At 41.2% G+C, this 15,686-nt stretch overlaps 1 protein-coding gene across 8 annotated transcripts in view; it reads left to right on the top strand.

Annotated features, from left to right (window-relative positions):
* The window catches only part of LOC137383391 (centriolar coiled-coil protein of 110 kDa-like), a 76,629-nt gene that overhangs the window by 49,128 nt on the left and 11,815 nt on the right, over positions 1–15,686 (top strand). For 7 of the 8 annotated variants that reach the window (XR_010977391.1, XM_068056176.1, XM_068056179.1 and 4 more), the window contains 3 exons: positions 5,194–5,321; positions 9,068–9,245; positions 10,652–10,773. Coding sequence is in view for 7 of the 8 variants with exons in the window: in XM_068056176.1 (XP_067912277.1) it covers positions 5,194–5,321; positions 9,068–9,245; positions 10,652–10,773 (428 nt within the window). In the remaining variant the exon portion in view is untranslated. The remainder of the gene's footprint in view (positions 1–5,193; positions 5,322–9,067; positions 9,246–10,651; positions 10,774–15,686) is intronic. The other variant, XM_068056174.1, reaches the window with a different exon arrangement.

Below are 15,686 nucleotides of genomic sequence, written 5' to 3'. Positions count from 1 at the left end.
GTTGCAATTCACTTTTTCAGTAAGCAAAAAGAATCTCAATTTTTTTTTTGTAATAGTCTTAAGCTCTGTACAATATTTTTCTCATCTGAACTGTGTTTCAAAAATCATAGTACTGAATACTATTTTATGATATTGGAAGAAATCCCTGAGTACATTTTTGTTTTTGGATACAATATTATGATGCACTGGTCCATTCTTTATTATGAGACCAATGCCTATGTGCTTATAAAAGTCAGTTCAAACAATGAACCTCATTATAAATATTGTATATATTCTTGGATAATTCCAAGTCTAAGAAGTTCCTTTTTTCAACTTTGCATATCCCTTGCCTTTTTGTGTTCATCTTCATTCTTAATTTCTGTTAACTGAAATGAGAGCTGCTTGAATTTCCTGCCCGATTTTTAAAAAAAAATTCAGTAAGGAAAGAAAACCTCTTTGTATGTATTTGTAATGTGTCACTAACTTATTGCATCCATTTATGTGTAGCCATCTTAATTATGCAAGTTGAATCAATCTTAGCCATATGTTGGATAGTTGGGACTTTCGCTGCTTCTGTTTGTTTTTTTTTTAAAGTTCCTTATGTCAATACAGTATTGCCATTGCAGTGGAAAGCAGAAATTAATAAATATCTCCTGTGATTTGAGGGCTGCAATTGTACAGCTTCCAGGGTTCTCTGGCATGCGCCAAACACCATTCTTGGAGGTCTCCAGATGCACCTGTGGAAGGAATTAGCCATTGTATCAATGTTCTTGAAAAAAGTATAGAATCTGGACTGAGGAATGGCCAGACAAATTTAAACTTTGCACCGTTGTAGTTCAGGCTGCTCATATTGTCTTTAGGGAGGGGGAAAAAGAAGTGGGGCAGTAAAATAATGGGATCGGAGAATCTGAGATGTTATTTATGATAGCTCTAGCCCAAAGCGAATATGAGAACAAGTTTGTTATTTGTATTGAGAAGTTTGTTTTCCTTGAGTGCAACTTCCTTCCCTTCTCCCATCTTCAGTAGATTATTCAATGGAGTTTAGAAGCATACCAGTTATCAAGGTAGCTTGGACTGTGTATAGTTTTCAGCCGGTGCTCTACATAATCTGTTAGTGGTGGCACAGAGCAGACTGGCACAAGCTTTTTCCTACTGTTAATAACTGCAGTCAAGGTCAATATTTTGTGAGAGTGGGCTGCAAGTCATTGTATACCCAATGTAATGTTTCTGAAAAGTGAAACCAGTTCAATTGATCAGAAGTCCTCCAGCATTTATAGTGGACACGGAACAAAATGTTCTAGGTTGTTGTATAGCTTCTATCTGTATGCATTATATCTAGAAGCTTTGAAACTCTTCCCCCTCCTTCTACTCTTTCCCCTCCCCCCCCCCCCCCCCCCGGCCAAAAAAAAAGTCATAAATTCCTTTTCCTAGAATTTATTTGGTCAGAGTTTTCTTGACCCCCTTTCCCTCAGTTGACTTTGGTGCTCGAGTTCTATGGTTATGTTTGATTTCTAGTAGAGTCCTGCTTGGATACAAACATTTTTTTTGAGTATTGCCAAGTTACAGTGTTGTGGTATGGTAATTCCTCCAGCTCCAGTGGCTGTAGTTTTGGAGTTAAAATTGATTCTGCTTGAGGATACTATGGGAGATGAAGGAAATTGCAAAATATATTTTTGTGCTCTATTGAGTGGCTGTATGCTGGATGAAGGAGAGTGGTAAATGTAATGTCCTCTGTGTGAAATAGCTGTAGCCGATATTTTCCATTCTCCTTTTCCTTTCAATTTCATCCAATGCCCCATCATTGCTCTTGTGTCATGGTAAACAGGTTTTTGGACTTCAACTTATTGATATCTTTAAGAATCTTCAGTACCTAAATAGATTCCCACTTAATCTTTTCTCTGGTGACAACCATCTCAGCTGTTGTCCTTTTTTACCTTGTAGCTCAAATGTTTGATGCTAGCTATCTGTTTGGTAACTTTTGCTGCGTCTCTTTGCCATAAAGTCCTTCCTGTAACATGGCAACCAGAACTGTTTACTATACTATAGGAAGGAGACCAAGGCACTGGAAAAGATTGCAAGCTGTTATTTTGAATAACATTTCTCTCCATATGCATAAGAGTTAATGTGGATATGTTACGACCAGGTGAGGAGGGGGTCTCAGGCTCCCCTTTCGCCCCTTCTCTGGTATGACCACAACAGAGTTTACTCTTTTAACAGTGATTTTAGCTTACCACCTCAGTGAGTACTTGCTCACTGTTGCTTTAATTATAATTGTAAATGAACCAGTCAGCGATTTTTCTTGAGTTTAAACAAGAAAGATGTAAGTTTATCAATCTTCTCACTCTAAACTGGTTATAATTACTGAAATACATGACTTATCCACGCTCACATTCATATGAGAGGCGCACACACTCACGCACAGATACAGAGGAGAAAAAGAGTTGGGAGTCAGAGTTATACAGCACAGAAACAGGCCCTTCGGCCCATTGAAGAGGTTCAAGTAAAATCTGTAATAAATGGAATTCAAATACTGAGTTTGTGTCCTTTGTCTTGATGCCTCACTGGGGCCATGTGCACAATTCGGGCTTGCTTCTCTGGTTCGGGAAGGTCGAAGACTGGCTTTATCTGTCCTCTGGGTGGTTGCCTGTGATGATTGTAGATTTGAGGTTTAGCTGCAGCCGAGGTTCCCCGGGACTTTGCTGGAGAGGGAGAAGGGAGAGAGAGATGTTCCTCCTTGGAGTTCAGTTACTGCCTTTCTTCCTTCTGAGGCACAATTCACAAACTCAGTTACACAGACAGGTATGTCATGTGACCATCTCTTTGAAAACCGAGGTTTCTGGAAGGTTTTTTTGAAATTCAAAGTTCTTCTCTCAAGCTGTGCAAACATACTTGGTAGGGGGGGTTTGGCTCTTTCAGAATCAATGGGTGTTGAGGCTTTTGACGACCACTATTGACAAAAACCATTCCAGGTAATTGATTCAGAGTGCACTCCTATTGTTCGAGCTAGACGGGGTAATTATCTGTCTCCCAGCCGGCCTTTGGCTTCTCCTATGCAAATTGTGCATGGCCATCTTTAGCTGTTCTGTTCTGCTTTGTAAAAGTTATTTGTAATGTCCAGTTAAAAAAAAAAGTCTCGGGCAACAGGCAATATTTTCCATTTGGCATGTAGGATTTCCGTCACAGGTTATAAAATTTTTCTGGTGTTTATGTAGTTTAAATAAAGCCTTGTATGTACCCTAACAAGCAAGTAGAAGTTATCTGGATGGTGAAAAAGGAATCGGTGCTGATATTTACAAATGTTTTTGGATGCCGATTATGGGATAGCCCATTGTGGAGCATGTCTGTACCGTCTATTTTCTAATTTTGTTTTAAGAGTGCTTACTCTTTTTCTGCTAATTGGAAAACATGATGGATAATAGGTTATTACACTTGTACATTTGTGTCTCTTCTTTGCATCAGAGGGGCTTAGACCATGGCCACTATCACCTATCGCATCAAAGGAAGGAATTTTTTAAAGCTTTTTTTAAAAAGAACATTTTCAAGTATTTTCACAATTTTATATTTTACAGATTTTGAAAATTGGTTGGGACAGGCACATGGGATTAATGTTGAAAGTACAATGACAAACTTTGAATAAAAAAATTTGAAACGCATGGAATTTCTTATCAGTGGAGAAATTTGACATTGAACAAATATAAAATTATTCTTTCAGGGCCAGTGAGGCTGCTTAGCAGTAATTATGAATTTAGTCATTTTAGAACCCAGATACACCTCATTCAACAAGGTATAATTTTGTTGTAGGGTTTTTTACAATGATATTAACCAGGGTAAGAGTAGGAATTCTCGTTAGTTCAATGATTTCTAATTGATTGCATTCTGCGGGACCTCAACAGCACACCCTCTGGGAAAGTGTAGTGTCACTGACAGCAACTTCTGAATTTCTGCATTTAACTGCGCATGTGTGGACTCCAGAAGACACTGTAAGGTTCAGAGAAGTAATGATGGCGAACGCTGACAGTTTTGCTGTTATTACTACTGCAAAATCAAGACCATTAAATACTTTTTCTTTTTACTTTTTCTTAATTAAATGGATAGTACATTTCATTTGCTTTTATTAAGAAAAAAATTAGATGCTGGAGGCCCTTTCCCAACCACCCCCCCCCCCCCCCCACCCCCACAATGGTCTCTTCATTGCTTTATATTCAGAAAACTTATTTTATTTTAGAGCCCAACATCCCCACCCCTCCCCACACTGCCTCCCCGCAACCTTCTCACATTTGCCCTTCAACCTCCTTCCACCATCCCCACAGCCAGTAAAAAGTGTTTTCCCTGTTCCCCCACCCCTCCCGCCCTTATCATTTTATTCCTCCCCCTTCTCCACCAGTGTCTCACCTCGGAACTCCAATGGAGTTCCAAAGGCGCGCAAGTCGTAGCTGGTTGGCTGTAAAATCTGCGTGGGATGGCCGCCGTCGGCAGGTAAGTTTATTTAAATTTTATTAATGCTCATTTAAATATTTTAATGAAAGCCGCACCAAGGCCTTGCCGCCGCCACCACTAATATCCAGGTGGACCACTCCCACTAGCGTTTTATGGGCCACCCGGCCACGGTCCACGGCGTTGAGGGGCTGGTAAAATACAGCCCTGCATGTCTCTGAGAATTCTTAAATCTGACTTGGTTAAGGCGATGCACAGTTTATTTAGAGATACAGCACTGAAACAGGCCCTTCGGCCCACCGAGTCTGTGCCGACCAACAACCACCCATTTATGCTAACCCTACAGTAATCCCATATTCCCTACCTACACTAGGGGCAATTTATAACGGGCAATTTATAACAGCCAATTTACCTATCACCTGCAAGTCTTTGGCATGTGGGAGGAAACCGGAGCATCCGGAGAAAACCCACGCAGACACAGGGAGAACTTGCAAATTCCGCACAGGCAGTACCCAGAATCGAACCCGGGTCCCTGGAGCTGTGAGGCTGCGGTGCTAACCACTGTGCCACTGTGCTGTTTGTCCTATTCACGCAGGTCCCAGATGCCCTGTCGATTTCTAATTACTGCAAGTTCCAGTGCAAAGGCCCAGAGAAAGTCTGTGGGCAAGTGTAAGTGTAGTGAGCGCTGTTCATTCACTGCTGACTGCAAAATCCCGGTTAATTTCTATTATTAGATGAGGGATCAATGTGCAATCTAATTTTTTCTCCTCCTCTATTCAGATGAAGAGCTTATCACAAAGCAGATGATGGCGTTTGTAGAAATGCGTAAGCAATTAGAAGAACAACACACCTTACAGCTCTCTATGCTGATTGCTGAACAAGAGAAAGAACAAGAGAAACTACGAAGGGTAGGGAGAGTACTTAATTAAAAATTTTGAGTGAGACTTGCATTCAAACTTTAATCTACAAAGCATATTAAAGTAAGTAAAATGACTGCTGGTTAAATATGGCAAGTTTAATGCTAGGCAGCAGATGGGTAGCCCTTTGTTGCACCTTTTCCAATGCTATAATGTCCTTTCAGAGCTGATTGTTATATTATGGGAAGGACATCTTAACATTGGAAAAAGGTTGGAAGCTGTTATTTTGCAGTATTGTTGTAACTCGCTAATACCCTACTTTTAATCCTTTAATATTTTCCCTGCATTATGTGACTGTCTCTTTGCATGAAATTCCCTCAATTGTACTGATCTTTAATTTTTTTATTGCTTAATTCATTGTTTTTTTCCAGATTGACACTTAATGAGGATTTGAATGTAATGATCATAAATGACAAGTAAAATGTAAATGCCTCAGGTTTCTAACTGCAGATTGTTGGTATTTTGGAAGAGAGGCTACAGCTGCTTTTATTTTCCTTTGAATTTTTTTTATCTTTTGCAGCTTCTGCCCACCTCTGTTACTTAAATGTTAATTGTGGGTGTAATGGTGTGTTACAATTTTTGGATTGTTGCATTAGATATTGACTTTGCTTTGGCCTCACCAGTTATTCCGTAAATGAACCTCGTCCTGTTCCCTACAGTCCAGAGCACGCCTTTTCTGCCCTATATCTAGGTAGATTAGATTAGAGATACAGCACTGAAACAGGCCCTTCGGCCCACCGAGTCTGTGCCGACCATCAGCCACCCATTTATACTAATCCTACACTAATCCCGTATTCGTACCACATCCCCACCTGTCCCTATACATCCCTACCACCTACCTATACTCGGGACAATTTATAATGGCCAATTTACCTATCAACCTGCAAGTCTTTGGCATGTGGGAGGAAACCGGAGCACCTGGAGGAAACCCACGCAGACACAGGGAGAACTTGCAAACTCCACACATGCAGTACCCAGAATTGAACCCGGGTCGCTGGAGCTGTGAGGCTGCAGTGCTAACCACTGCGCCACTGTGCCGCCCTTATGACCCGGAGCTGTATTTTATTAGCGCGCTGCAAATCGCAGTGGCACGCTTTGAACTCAGCAGCCTTCAGACACAGAAGTGCCGCCGTTGAGCCCCCGAAATATTTTGTGCAGGGGCTCATTTAAATGGAGGGGGCGGAGTGGCTGCCCCCGATGACGTAGAGGGAGCGGCTTGCTCTGTACCTGGCAATAGTGTTTGGCGTCACCCTTTAGGTAACCCTTTAGGTTCAATAACATTTTTAAAGGTGCTGACGCCCAGAAATAACAAACAAAAAATGTCAGAAACACTTTTGATCCCTTTTCCAAACCCCCCACTGAGTTACCAATTAGTAAAATAACCCATCCCCCCGAAAAACCAATTTGTAAAATTGAGCTTTAACCCCCCCCCACCCCCGCCACCTTCAGAACATTTGACCCTCAGCCCCTTCCCAACATTCCCACAACCAATAAAAAAGGTATTCCCCGCCCCCAACCCACACCCTGATAATTTCATTCCTCCCCCCGCCCTCATCCCCCCACCCCTTCCCACCAGTGTCTCACCTCGGAACTCCGTATAGAGTTCCAAAGGTGTGCGAGTTGTGGCCGGCAGCCTTGCTGTCAGTGTGGGACGGCCACCTGGACAATGCAAATTAATTTGCATTAATTTTGCTATTTAAATGAAGGCCCACTGCTGAGTGAGTGGCAGGGGAGCCGTACAGAGGCCTTGCTGCCGCCGGTAAAATACGGCGAGGCCTTCTTGCCGTTGGGGGTCGTGGCGGGCTGCTCTCGCAAGTATTTTACGGCCCCCCTGGCCACAACCCCTGACGTTGAGGGGCTCGTAAATTTCAGCCCAGGGATGATGATAGAACCCTTACTCCATAAACCAGTTAATGAACATTGCAGGAGTAGGCCATTCGGCCCATTGAGTCTGCTCCGCCATTCCATACGATCATGGCTGATCATCTACTTCAATGCCTTTTTCCCACACTATCCTCATATCCCCATATGTCATTGGTATTTAGAAAATTGTCAATCTCTGCTTTAAACATACTCAATGACTGAGGTTCCACAGCCCTCTGTAGGTACATTGGTAGGTAAATTGGCCATTATAAATTGTCCCTAGTATAGGTAAGTGGTAGGGAAATATAGGGACAGGTGGGGATGTGGTAGGAATATGGGATTAGTGTAGGATTAGTATAAATGGGTGGTTGATGGTCAGTACAGACTTGGTGGGCCAAAGGGCCTGTTTCAGTTCTGTATCTCTAAACTAAACTAAACTAAACTCTCGGGTGGAGAATTCCAAAGATTTACAACTCTCTGGGTAAAGAAATTTCTCCTCATCTCTGTCCTAAGTGGAAATATGATGCATGCCACTATGTGAATTTTCCCCTCATTTCCTTTCAAAATAAGAGAACAGCCACCTGAACAAAATTTGTTTTTCCTTTGTTAGGTCTCAGACTTGCTCTCTTATATTTGTCAGTGTCATTCAGACCAGCACTCTTGTTATGTCATTGCATATTAACAGTATATCAGTACTAGGTTTCCAGTTGAACAATAAATAGACTCTCTCGGCGCTTGTCCTCCATTCGATTAAAGCATAAAATATGAATGCATTTCCTTGCAAAATATGGCGAATTAACGATGTTGAGTTTGGCACAGGCCCACATGATCAACCTTGGGAAACTGTGACTCTGTGCCTTCCGAGGGGACTCTAAACCATTTTGTATTCTTCAATACTGATTGAAAACCTGATTCTTACGTCCTGATCATGCTTCCCAGGGTGCCTTGTCCAAAAGACAGTTCCCAGATACCATTCCTGGGTGTTCCTAGTTGTTTTAAAGTGTTGATGTGTTCCCCAAGCATCATGATCATTTAATAATAAAAACAGAAAGTGCTGGAAATACTCAGCAGGTCAGGCAGCATCTGTGAAGAGAGAAGCAGAGTTAACATTTCAGGTCTATGACCTTTCATCAGAACAGGTTCTGATGAAAAGTCACACACCTAAAACATTTAACTCTGCATCTCTCCTTAGATGCTGCCTGACCTGCTGAGTATTTCCAGCACTTTGTTTTTATTTCAGTTTTCCAGCATCTGCAGTATTTTGCTTTTATTATCACCATCATTTAGATTTGTTAATCCCAAATAAAGGGTCTCCATGAAATTGCACAAGTTAGGGTCAGTCTTGTGCAGATATTTCAGACACTAGTACCTTCTGGGATTCCTTAAACTTGATGGGGAAGAAAAGCATAGGCAGAAGAGTCCTTGTTTTAAGAAACCTTGCAATGCAAGGGCAATGGAAATGATCACACATTTTCTACGTTGTGTTTTTATCATGTAAAGGGATAGGAATTTTATTGAGGATTGGCATCAGTGCTGGTAAAGATCAAAATGCTGATTTGAAAGATAGGCAGTTGGAGATTTCCTATTGCACCTCGGTATTCCTCTGGCTAAGTTTTTAAATGTGACCCCTGTTTAATATTGATCTGCCTTGGAATTAACGTTGCAGGTTTCCAGATTGTCTTTTATTGTTGAGGTGCTTGTGTCAAAAAGTTAATATAGGGCATCTTGCCATCAGCAGCAAAATACTAATAGATTTTTGGATGCTTATCTGCTTGCATGCAGTGAGAAATAATAATCGTTTGACTCACTTGGCATCTTCTGGAGAGAATAATATTTGGTATAGTTGATTTAGTTTTTAAGTTTTCCACTTTCAGGAAATAGAAGAACAAGAAAGACGATTTAGAGAGCAAAGGAATTTTGTGATGGAATCATCTGAAAGTCGCTCAAGTAAGGAAACTTCTGTAGATTGGAGGACATTAAATGAAAATTACCCCATGCTGTCTCTGATCAATCGAGTGGATAGCCATCAACCCAGTATTTCTTCAAACATTGGTAATTAGAGTTTCAAGAGACCAGTACTTCTCTATTTAAGAATATTGCTCTAAAGCAATAAGGCGCATGAGGTTTCATTGTTGCTTGAATCTTGACTGGCAATTGTATAAATTTTGATACGTTAAAAAAAAAAAATCCTTGTCAAAACCAGACTGAAAATAGCTTCCTCTCATTCCAAGTCATTTAATTTAAATTATCTGGTTCAGCTTTTTTAAGCTCTAAATTATTACTTTCTTGTGTTATTTATGTTGCTTAATTATTGAACGAACCAATTTTATTAGAGCAAAATGACTTCAGATTATCGGATACCAATTATATGTTGGTACTGAAGGTGAGTGTCAGTATTATACAGTTTGTTTAATATATCAGTTTGGCTCACTTGGTAACTCTTTTTCTGTGGGCCAGAAGGTGATGTGTTAAAGCTCCAGTCCAGGACTTGAACATGTAATCTAAGCTGACTCTTTAGTGTAGTACAAAGAGAATGCTACATTGTTGGAGGTTTCATCTTTTGGATGAGACAGTAAACCAATGACCTATCCATCTATTCAGATGGACACAAAAGACCCTATAAGCACCGGTTAAAGAAAAGCAGGGCATTTTTCTAGTGCTTTAGCCAAATTTATCCCTTAACCAACACCACCAAAACAGGTTAACTGGTTGTTTCTTATTTACTGTTTGCGGGGTCTTGCTGTGTGCAGATTGGCTGCTGTGTTTGCCACAAAGCAATGACCATACTTTATTTTTTTTAAAAAGTAATTCATTGGCTGTGAAGCACTTTGGGACATATTGAGAACATGAAGGGTGCCATATAAACACAGGTTCTTTCTTTAAAATGAAGTTCAAATGTGTGAAACTGGATTTTTTTTCAATGAAATTTCTGAAAGTTAGAAGTTTTTAATCCTTCAGTAAACCAAATTTCCAAAGCATTTAAGCTATTCTAAACCAAGTATTTATTATATTTAACATTAGGTATTATGAATATAATCATAACAAAGCTAGAGTTAAGAAATATTGGGTACAACTATTGTGGAGCAACATTTAATGAGAGCAGAAATGTTGTGCTCAACTCAGTCACTTGGTTGGTTTGTCTTTCCCTTCTTATCCACCACCATGCATTTATCTCTTTATTTTGTGTGTGCTAAGACCTCTGTTGATTTAGATAAAAGTTGTTGGTATATAATTTGGCTACATGATATTGAACTTTGGAAGAAGCAAATTTGCCCCAAGCTATAATATTGAATCCCTCAATAGGCAGATTGAATGTTTAGTTCCCTAGTCTGAGAAATTTTCTGTAAATGGATTACAGTATGTGTAACCCAGAAGACTGATATACAGTGAAATGGTGGCTTTTTTTATCCTTTCACCAATAATTTGGAATTGCATTGTGTGCCAACTTTCTTTTCTAGCATTTACCAGTATTTCAGCTAGTGCTGAATCTTCTTTCACTCGATGGGAAGCTGAGGATGATGAAATACATAAGATGCAGTCTTCCAGTTTCCTTAGCAGACCACGGAGTAGATGGTCACAGGTGAGAAAGAACTAAATAATTCATTGTACACCATCTGGACTCTTAGATTGTAGGAGTAATCTGTTGGAGTGCTCAATATGCTTATTATATAAAATAAAAACAGAAAGTGCTGGAAATACTCAGCAGGTCAGGCAGCATCTGTGGAGAGCGAAGCAGAGTTAACATTTCAGGTCTGTGACCTTACATCAGAACTCTCCACAGATGCTGCCTAACCTGCTGAGTATTTCCAGCACTTTTTGTTTTTATTTCCAATTTCCAGCATCTGCAGTATTTTGCTTTTTTTTTTAAGTTTAGTTTAGAGATACAGCACTGAAACAGGCCCTTCGGCCCACCGAGTCTGTGCTGACCATCAACCACCCATTTATACTAATCCTACACTAATTCCATATTCCTACCACATTTCCACCTGTCCCTATATTTCCCTACCACCTACCTATACTAGGGGAAATTGCTAATGGCAAATTTACCTATCAACCGGCAAATCTTTGGCATGTGGGAGGAAACCGGAGCACCCGGAGGAAACCCACGCAGACACAGGGAGAACTTGCAAACTCCACACAGGCAGTACCCAGAATTGAACCCGGGTCGCTGGAGCTGTGAGGCTGCGGTGCTTATTATGTATTTGTTTTTCTTAGAATCTAAAGTCAGTCTTTTACTTATAATTTATAGCCAAGCCTCTTGTATGCTGTTTGGATGTATGAATATACCAGCTCCATGCAAATTATGTATTTTAAAGTGTACATGGAATTAAATGCAGATGCTGACTTTAACATTGCCTCAATCCCATGTGGGATGGGACTCAAACCAGCACTTTAGCATAGGTAAAGATCTTCTGTAACCTTTTTGACTAACATTCCACATGCGACTGAAGCCAGGAATCCAAGACCAGAAGTAGAGTTCTACCACTGCAGCTAATTGGTACTTATCAGTGTTCCTTATTAAAGGTGAATTTACACTGTAAGGTTACAGAGGGTTTCACTGAGACTGAAGAGCACGAATAAGCAATAACTTTTTTTTATTCGTTGTTAAAAACAGATTTTAAAAACAAGATTTTTTGGGGGGGAGAAGAAACCAGTGATGCATGCAATTTTTAAAAAATATAAATCCTCTACCCAATTTTCCAGCACTGAATTCTGCTGTTTCGGGATGTGCAAGAGAAAGTGGTAAATTTTTTAATAAGATAGAATCACTGCCAATAAACTTGAGTTTGTACTTTTCAAAAAAAAACCTCAGGCCTCTCATTTTGTATGACTGCCATGTAACATTCTGTTAACTATCTATTATCCTTCATATTGTAATCTTTTAGATGTCTATCAAGATACCTCCTAATTACAGCAAGTAATTGACAAAAATACATAATAGAGGGCATATGGTGCATATGAATTTGCATCTTGAGATAATACATCCATTACTAAGACTGATCAGATAGCTTAAGAGTGATTGTTATAAATGGGCCTTAGCAAATCTTTTGAACATAATTATTGTACAGCAATCATGTTACTGTAAATTCTATTTGCAGATTTGTATGTCTTCAGTTAATATTATAAATGTGAGTATCTTTAGAGTTTTCTCAACCCAAAAAAAGTCAAATGATGCTATGCTATAATGTCATCCGATTGAAATGTTTTCGCCTAAGTTATAAATATTACTAATTAAATCGTAAATACAAAGATGAACTAGCAAAAGCTGACAGAGGTTGTTTGATAGGGTGAAAACAGGCACTAAGTGGCTGCTGTGCTAATAAGGCATGACTGTTGGTTGAAAATCTGCTTTTTGGGCACAATTTTGGACCTGAATTGCTGAATATCATAATTTAAACTTGACTGGAGGTGCTAAAACAGACACCCACAAGTGTAACATTCAAACACTGATTTAGAAGCAATTTTTGAGGATTGATATATGTGGGCTGCACGCACCTAACTTCCACTGAAGGTGTGGAGCATATTTGCTGATGCACAGTGGTAAGCTTCAGGATGGCTCAGTGTGATGGAGAGGGCTTAGGCTCTTGGGCACGTATTGCGAGGTCCTGGCAGAGGAGGTCCAGAGGAAGGATGTCCTATACCAATGGGGACGGGGGGGAAAAGATCCTTCCCTCATGCAGCAGCTGGTGCAGCACTACCTAGCCTTATGTCCTCATCCCATTCCTGATTTAGACCAAGGGGGACCCCTAGCAATATGCCCATGATTAAGCATTCCCTTTCTTGTGATAGACATCGATACCTTTATAGGAGTTAATAAAGTAAAGTAGCATAGCACTCACTTTTCTTTTAGTTGAAGTCCTCAGAGAATTTCCACATTAAATCTAGATAGTGTTGGTGAAGACTTGACAAATTGAAAGTCTCCGAATGTGTCTCAAAAGTCCTCTTTAAACTTCCAACAGCAATTGAACAGTGAAAGCTGAGCATGGCTTTAAGTAGTGCTCAAGATCCTCCGCAACGACTTGTTTACTTCTATTCTGCTGGTCACTGTTGGGAAAGGGTGTTGGGTCAAGCACTAGGCTGTGCAGCCTCTTCAGTGAGGGGTAGCACACAATATGGTTGGCAATCAGCCCCAAAACGATCCTCCGGGCAATTCTTCTAGCACATGCTTCAACTCCTTTACCAAGATGGTGCCTTTCACTAAATGTGGGCTAAACTGCCGTTGCAGCTCAAGACCACTTTTGACTACTTTTAAAGGCACTTTAATACCTAAAGAATCCAGGGAAATTGTCTTCATAGACTTTCACCCTTGTATGTGTTGGAGACTATTCTCATGATGAGGATCTTGCTGAGAAATTCAGTGAAGGGGTGCTTGTACAAATTCTGTAAGATATTTATACCCCTTACCTACCTCTCCTGTATTGCAAAATTAGATAATGGTACAGGAGGTCTTATGCATGAGTACCTCCATTAGTAAGAGTGATTAGATCACTTAAAAGTGATGATTCTAACAAGGCTGCTGCTTCTAAATAAAGAACTAAATTCTGTATAGTGTAGCATTTCAACTGATACCTTGCATTCTGATGACTGTTGCATAGAATTGGAGTAGTTCTTTTCAAATACAAAAGGCAAAAATTTGTGTGAAAGCGTTGTCAAATTATCTGTGATCTTCCGTGGCAGTCTAGGAATTAATTGATTTTTAAAACGTTCCAGAGGCATTTAGGAATAATACACATAGACCCTGATGTATACTGGGAGGCTGTGAGCATATTTGTAGTTGATGAATATTGGGAACATGGAGCTCCTGCTCAATATAACGACCACAACCTTATTAGCATTTTTACTTCACTTCCCACCCGGTAGCTGGCCAGATTGAGAGGCTGTCTGGCTGCCGAGCGGGAAAGCCAATCACAGAAAGCTGTAGTCGGGGACTGCTGGGGACAGTCCCAGCAGTCAGAGGATTGCTGGGGAGGGCCGAGTGCTTGATGCATGGCTGTGTGGAAGGAAAGAGTGAGAGATCACGGGAGGCACTGGGTTGGGGAGAGATTGTTCGGTGTCGGCCCTTCGCGAGGATTGAGAGGGGTGACCAATTGCGGCTGAAGATTTCCTTGATGGACCATGGGGAAGCATTCCTGGCCCATAAGCAGTACTGGAAAAGTTCTTAACCTTCTGGATCTGGCAGCGAGGTTTCCCGAGCAGTGGCAACCCCAGCCCACAGCTATTAAATTCCAATGGCTCCCAAAATCTATGGGATGGAACCTCATTATATATTATAATTGCAGACCTGTCTCTCCAAGGCACGTTACTTGGATGTCTCCAAATCTGTCATGGCTAAACCAGAAGTAGATGTGTTTGTGGCGAGTTGGGGTTGGGTTTCACATTTTTACTGATTAGACCCTCTCTCACCTGTCAGGGAGGGTGTTCAAATCTCCCCCATTAGTGTTTATAATTTAATGTTCTGACTTGCATGGGAAATGGGAACTTCTCCCAAGCAAGAGTTGCTCTTGCACACTTAAGGCTGAATTTTATTAGAAAATAATGGCACACTGCCATGCTGCTGTGATCTAGTGTGTGGCGACTCATCTGCATACGTTGGGCGGTTTCCCCCCCCCCCCCCCAAAATCGTGGTGGGGGTGGGCTCTGTGATGTTGGCAACAGGGTCAGCTGCCTCTGTGCAGACCCTGGTGCCATTTTTTTTTTAAAGGGTTGCCAGACCTGCACATTTGAAGCTCGTACCCACCCCCCGAACCCCCCCAAAAAACAGTGAAATGATTTTTATTCTGTACAACCCACGGGATACAAAGAAAATAAGTGGCTGCCCCATTCCCCATCCCCCAATATGCTTGCATTTGATATGTGATTTCCACCGCACCCCCCCGCCCCAACTGCAGAGAGTGCAGAGGTCATCCCTCCCCACCCCCCCACATTCACTAAAAATCCTAAGTACTTACATTGGCACCAGCTTTCCCTGGATGGGAAAGTGAGGGCATGTGAGTGCTGGTTGCTGCGCACAAGATCATGGATAGCTGGCAAGATCGCAGTGAAAGGTCTGTTAATTTATTCATGTTGGGTCCTGTCGCCGAGCGGCGGCGGCGCAGTGGGGAGTGGGGCCGACGAGGAGCCTCGCTGCCGCTGGGAAGATTGAGCCTGGCATCGGGCTCCATGGCAGGCTGCTGCCGGTGAGACCTCCCCCTACAAGGCACGGAGCCTGACATCAAGAACTGAACAAAATTCAGCCCTTAATTGTAGCTAATTAGGGGCCTGATTATTTAAAGCTTTTCAAGTTGATTGTGATCCACAGAGGATTTAATCAGACAGTTCACACTCTTGGTTACAGTGCTTTGTTAGATGTAACACATTTATCTAAAAATAGTATGGGTGCACACACTAGCCAAGAGTATTCTGAGCCTTTTATGTAGATGGGCTCTGAAATGAAAGTCTTTATGCTTAAATTGGTCTAACTGGGTTTTACCATTTGACATCTGATAAGTTCTA

Source organism: Heterodontus francisci, chromosome 24 (genome assembly GCF_036365525.1).
Source record: "Heterodontus francisci isolate sHetFra1 chromosome 24, sHetFra1.hap1, whole genome shotgun sequence".
Classification (NCBI taxonomy): Eukaryota; Metazoa; Chordata; class Chondrichthyes; order Heterodontiformes; family Heterodontidae; genus Heterodontus; species Heterodontus francisci.
Note: the sequence above shows the minus strand (reverse complement) of the source record. Positions and strands in the feature narration are given on the sequence as shown.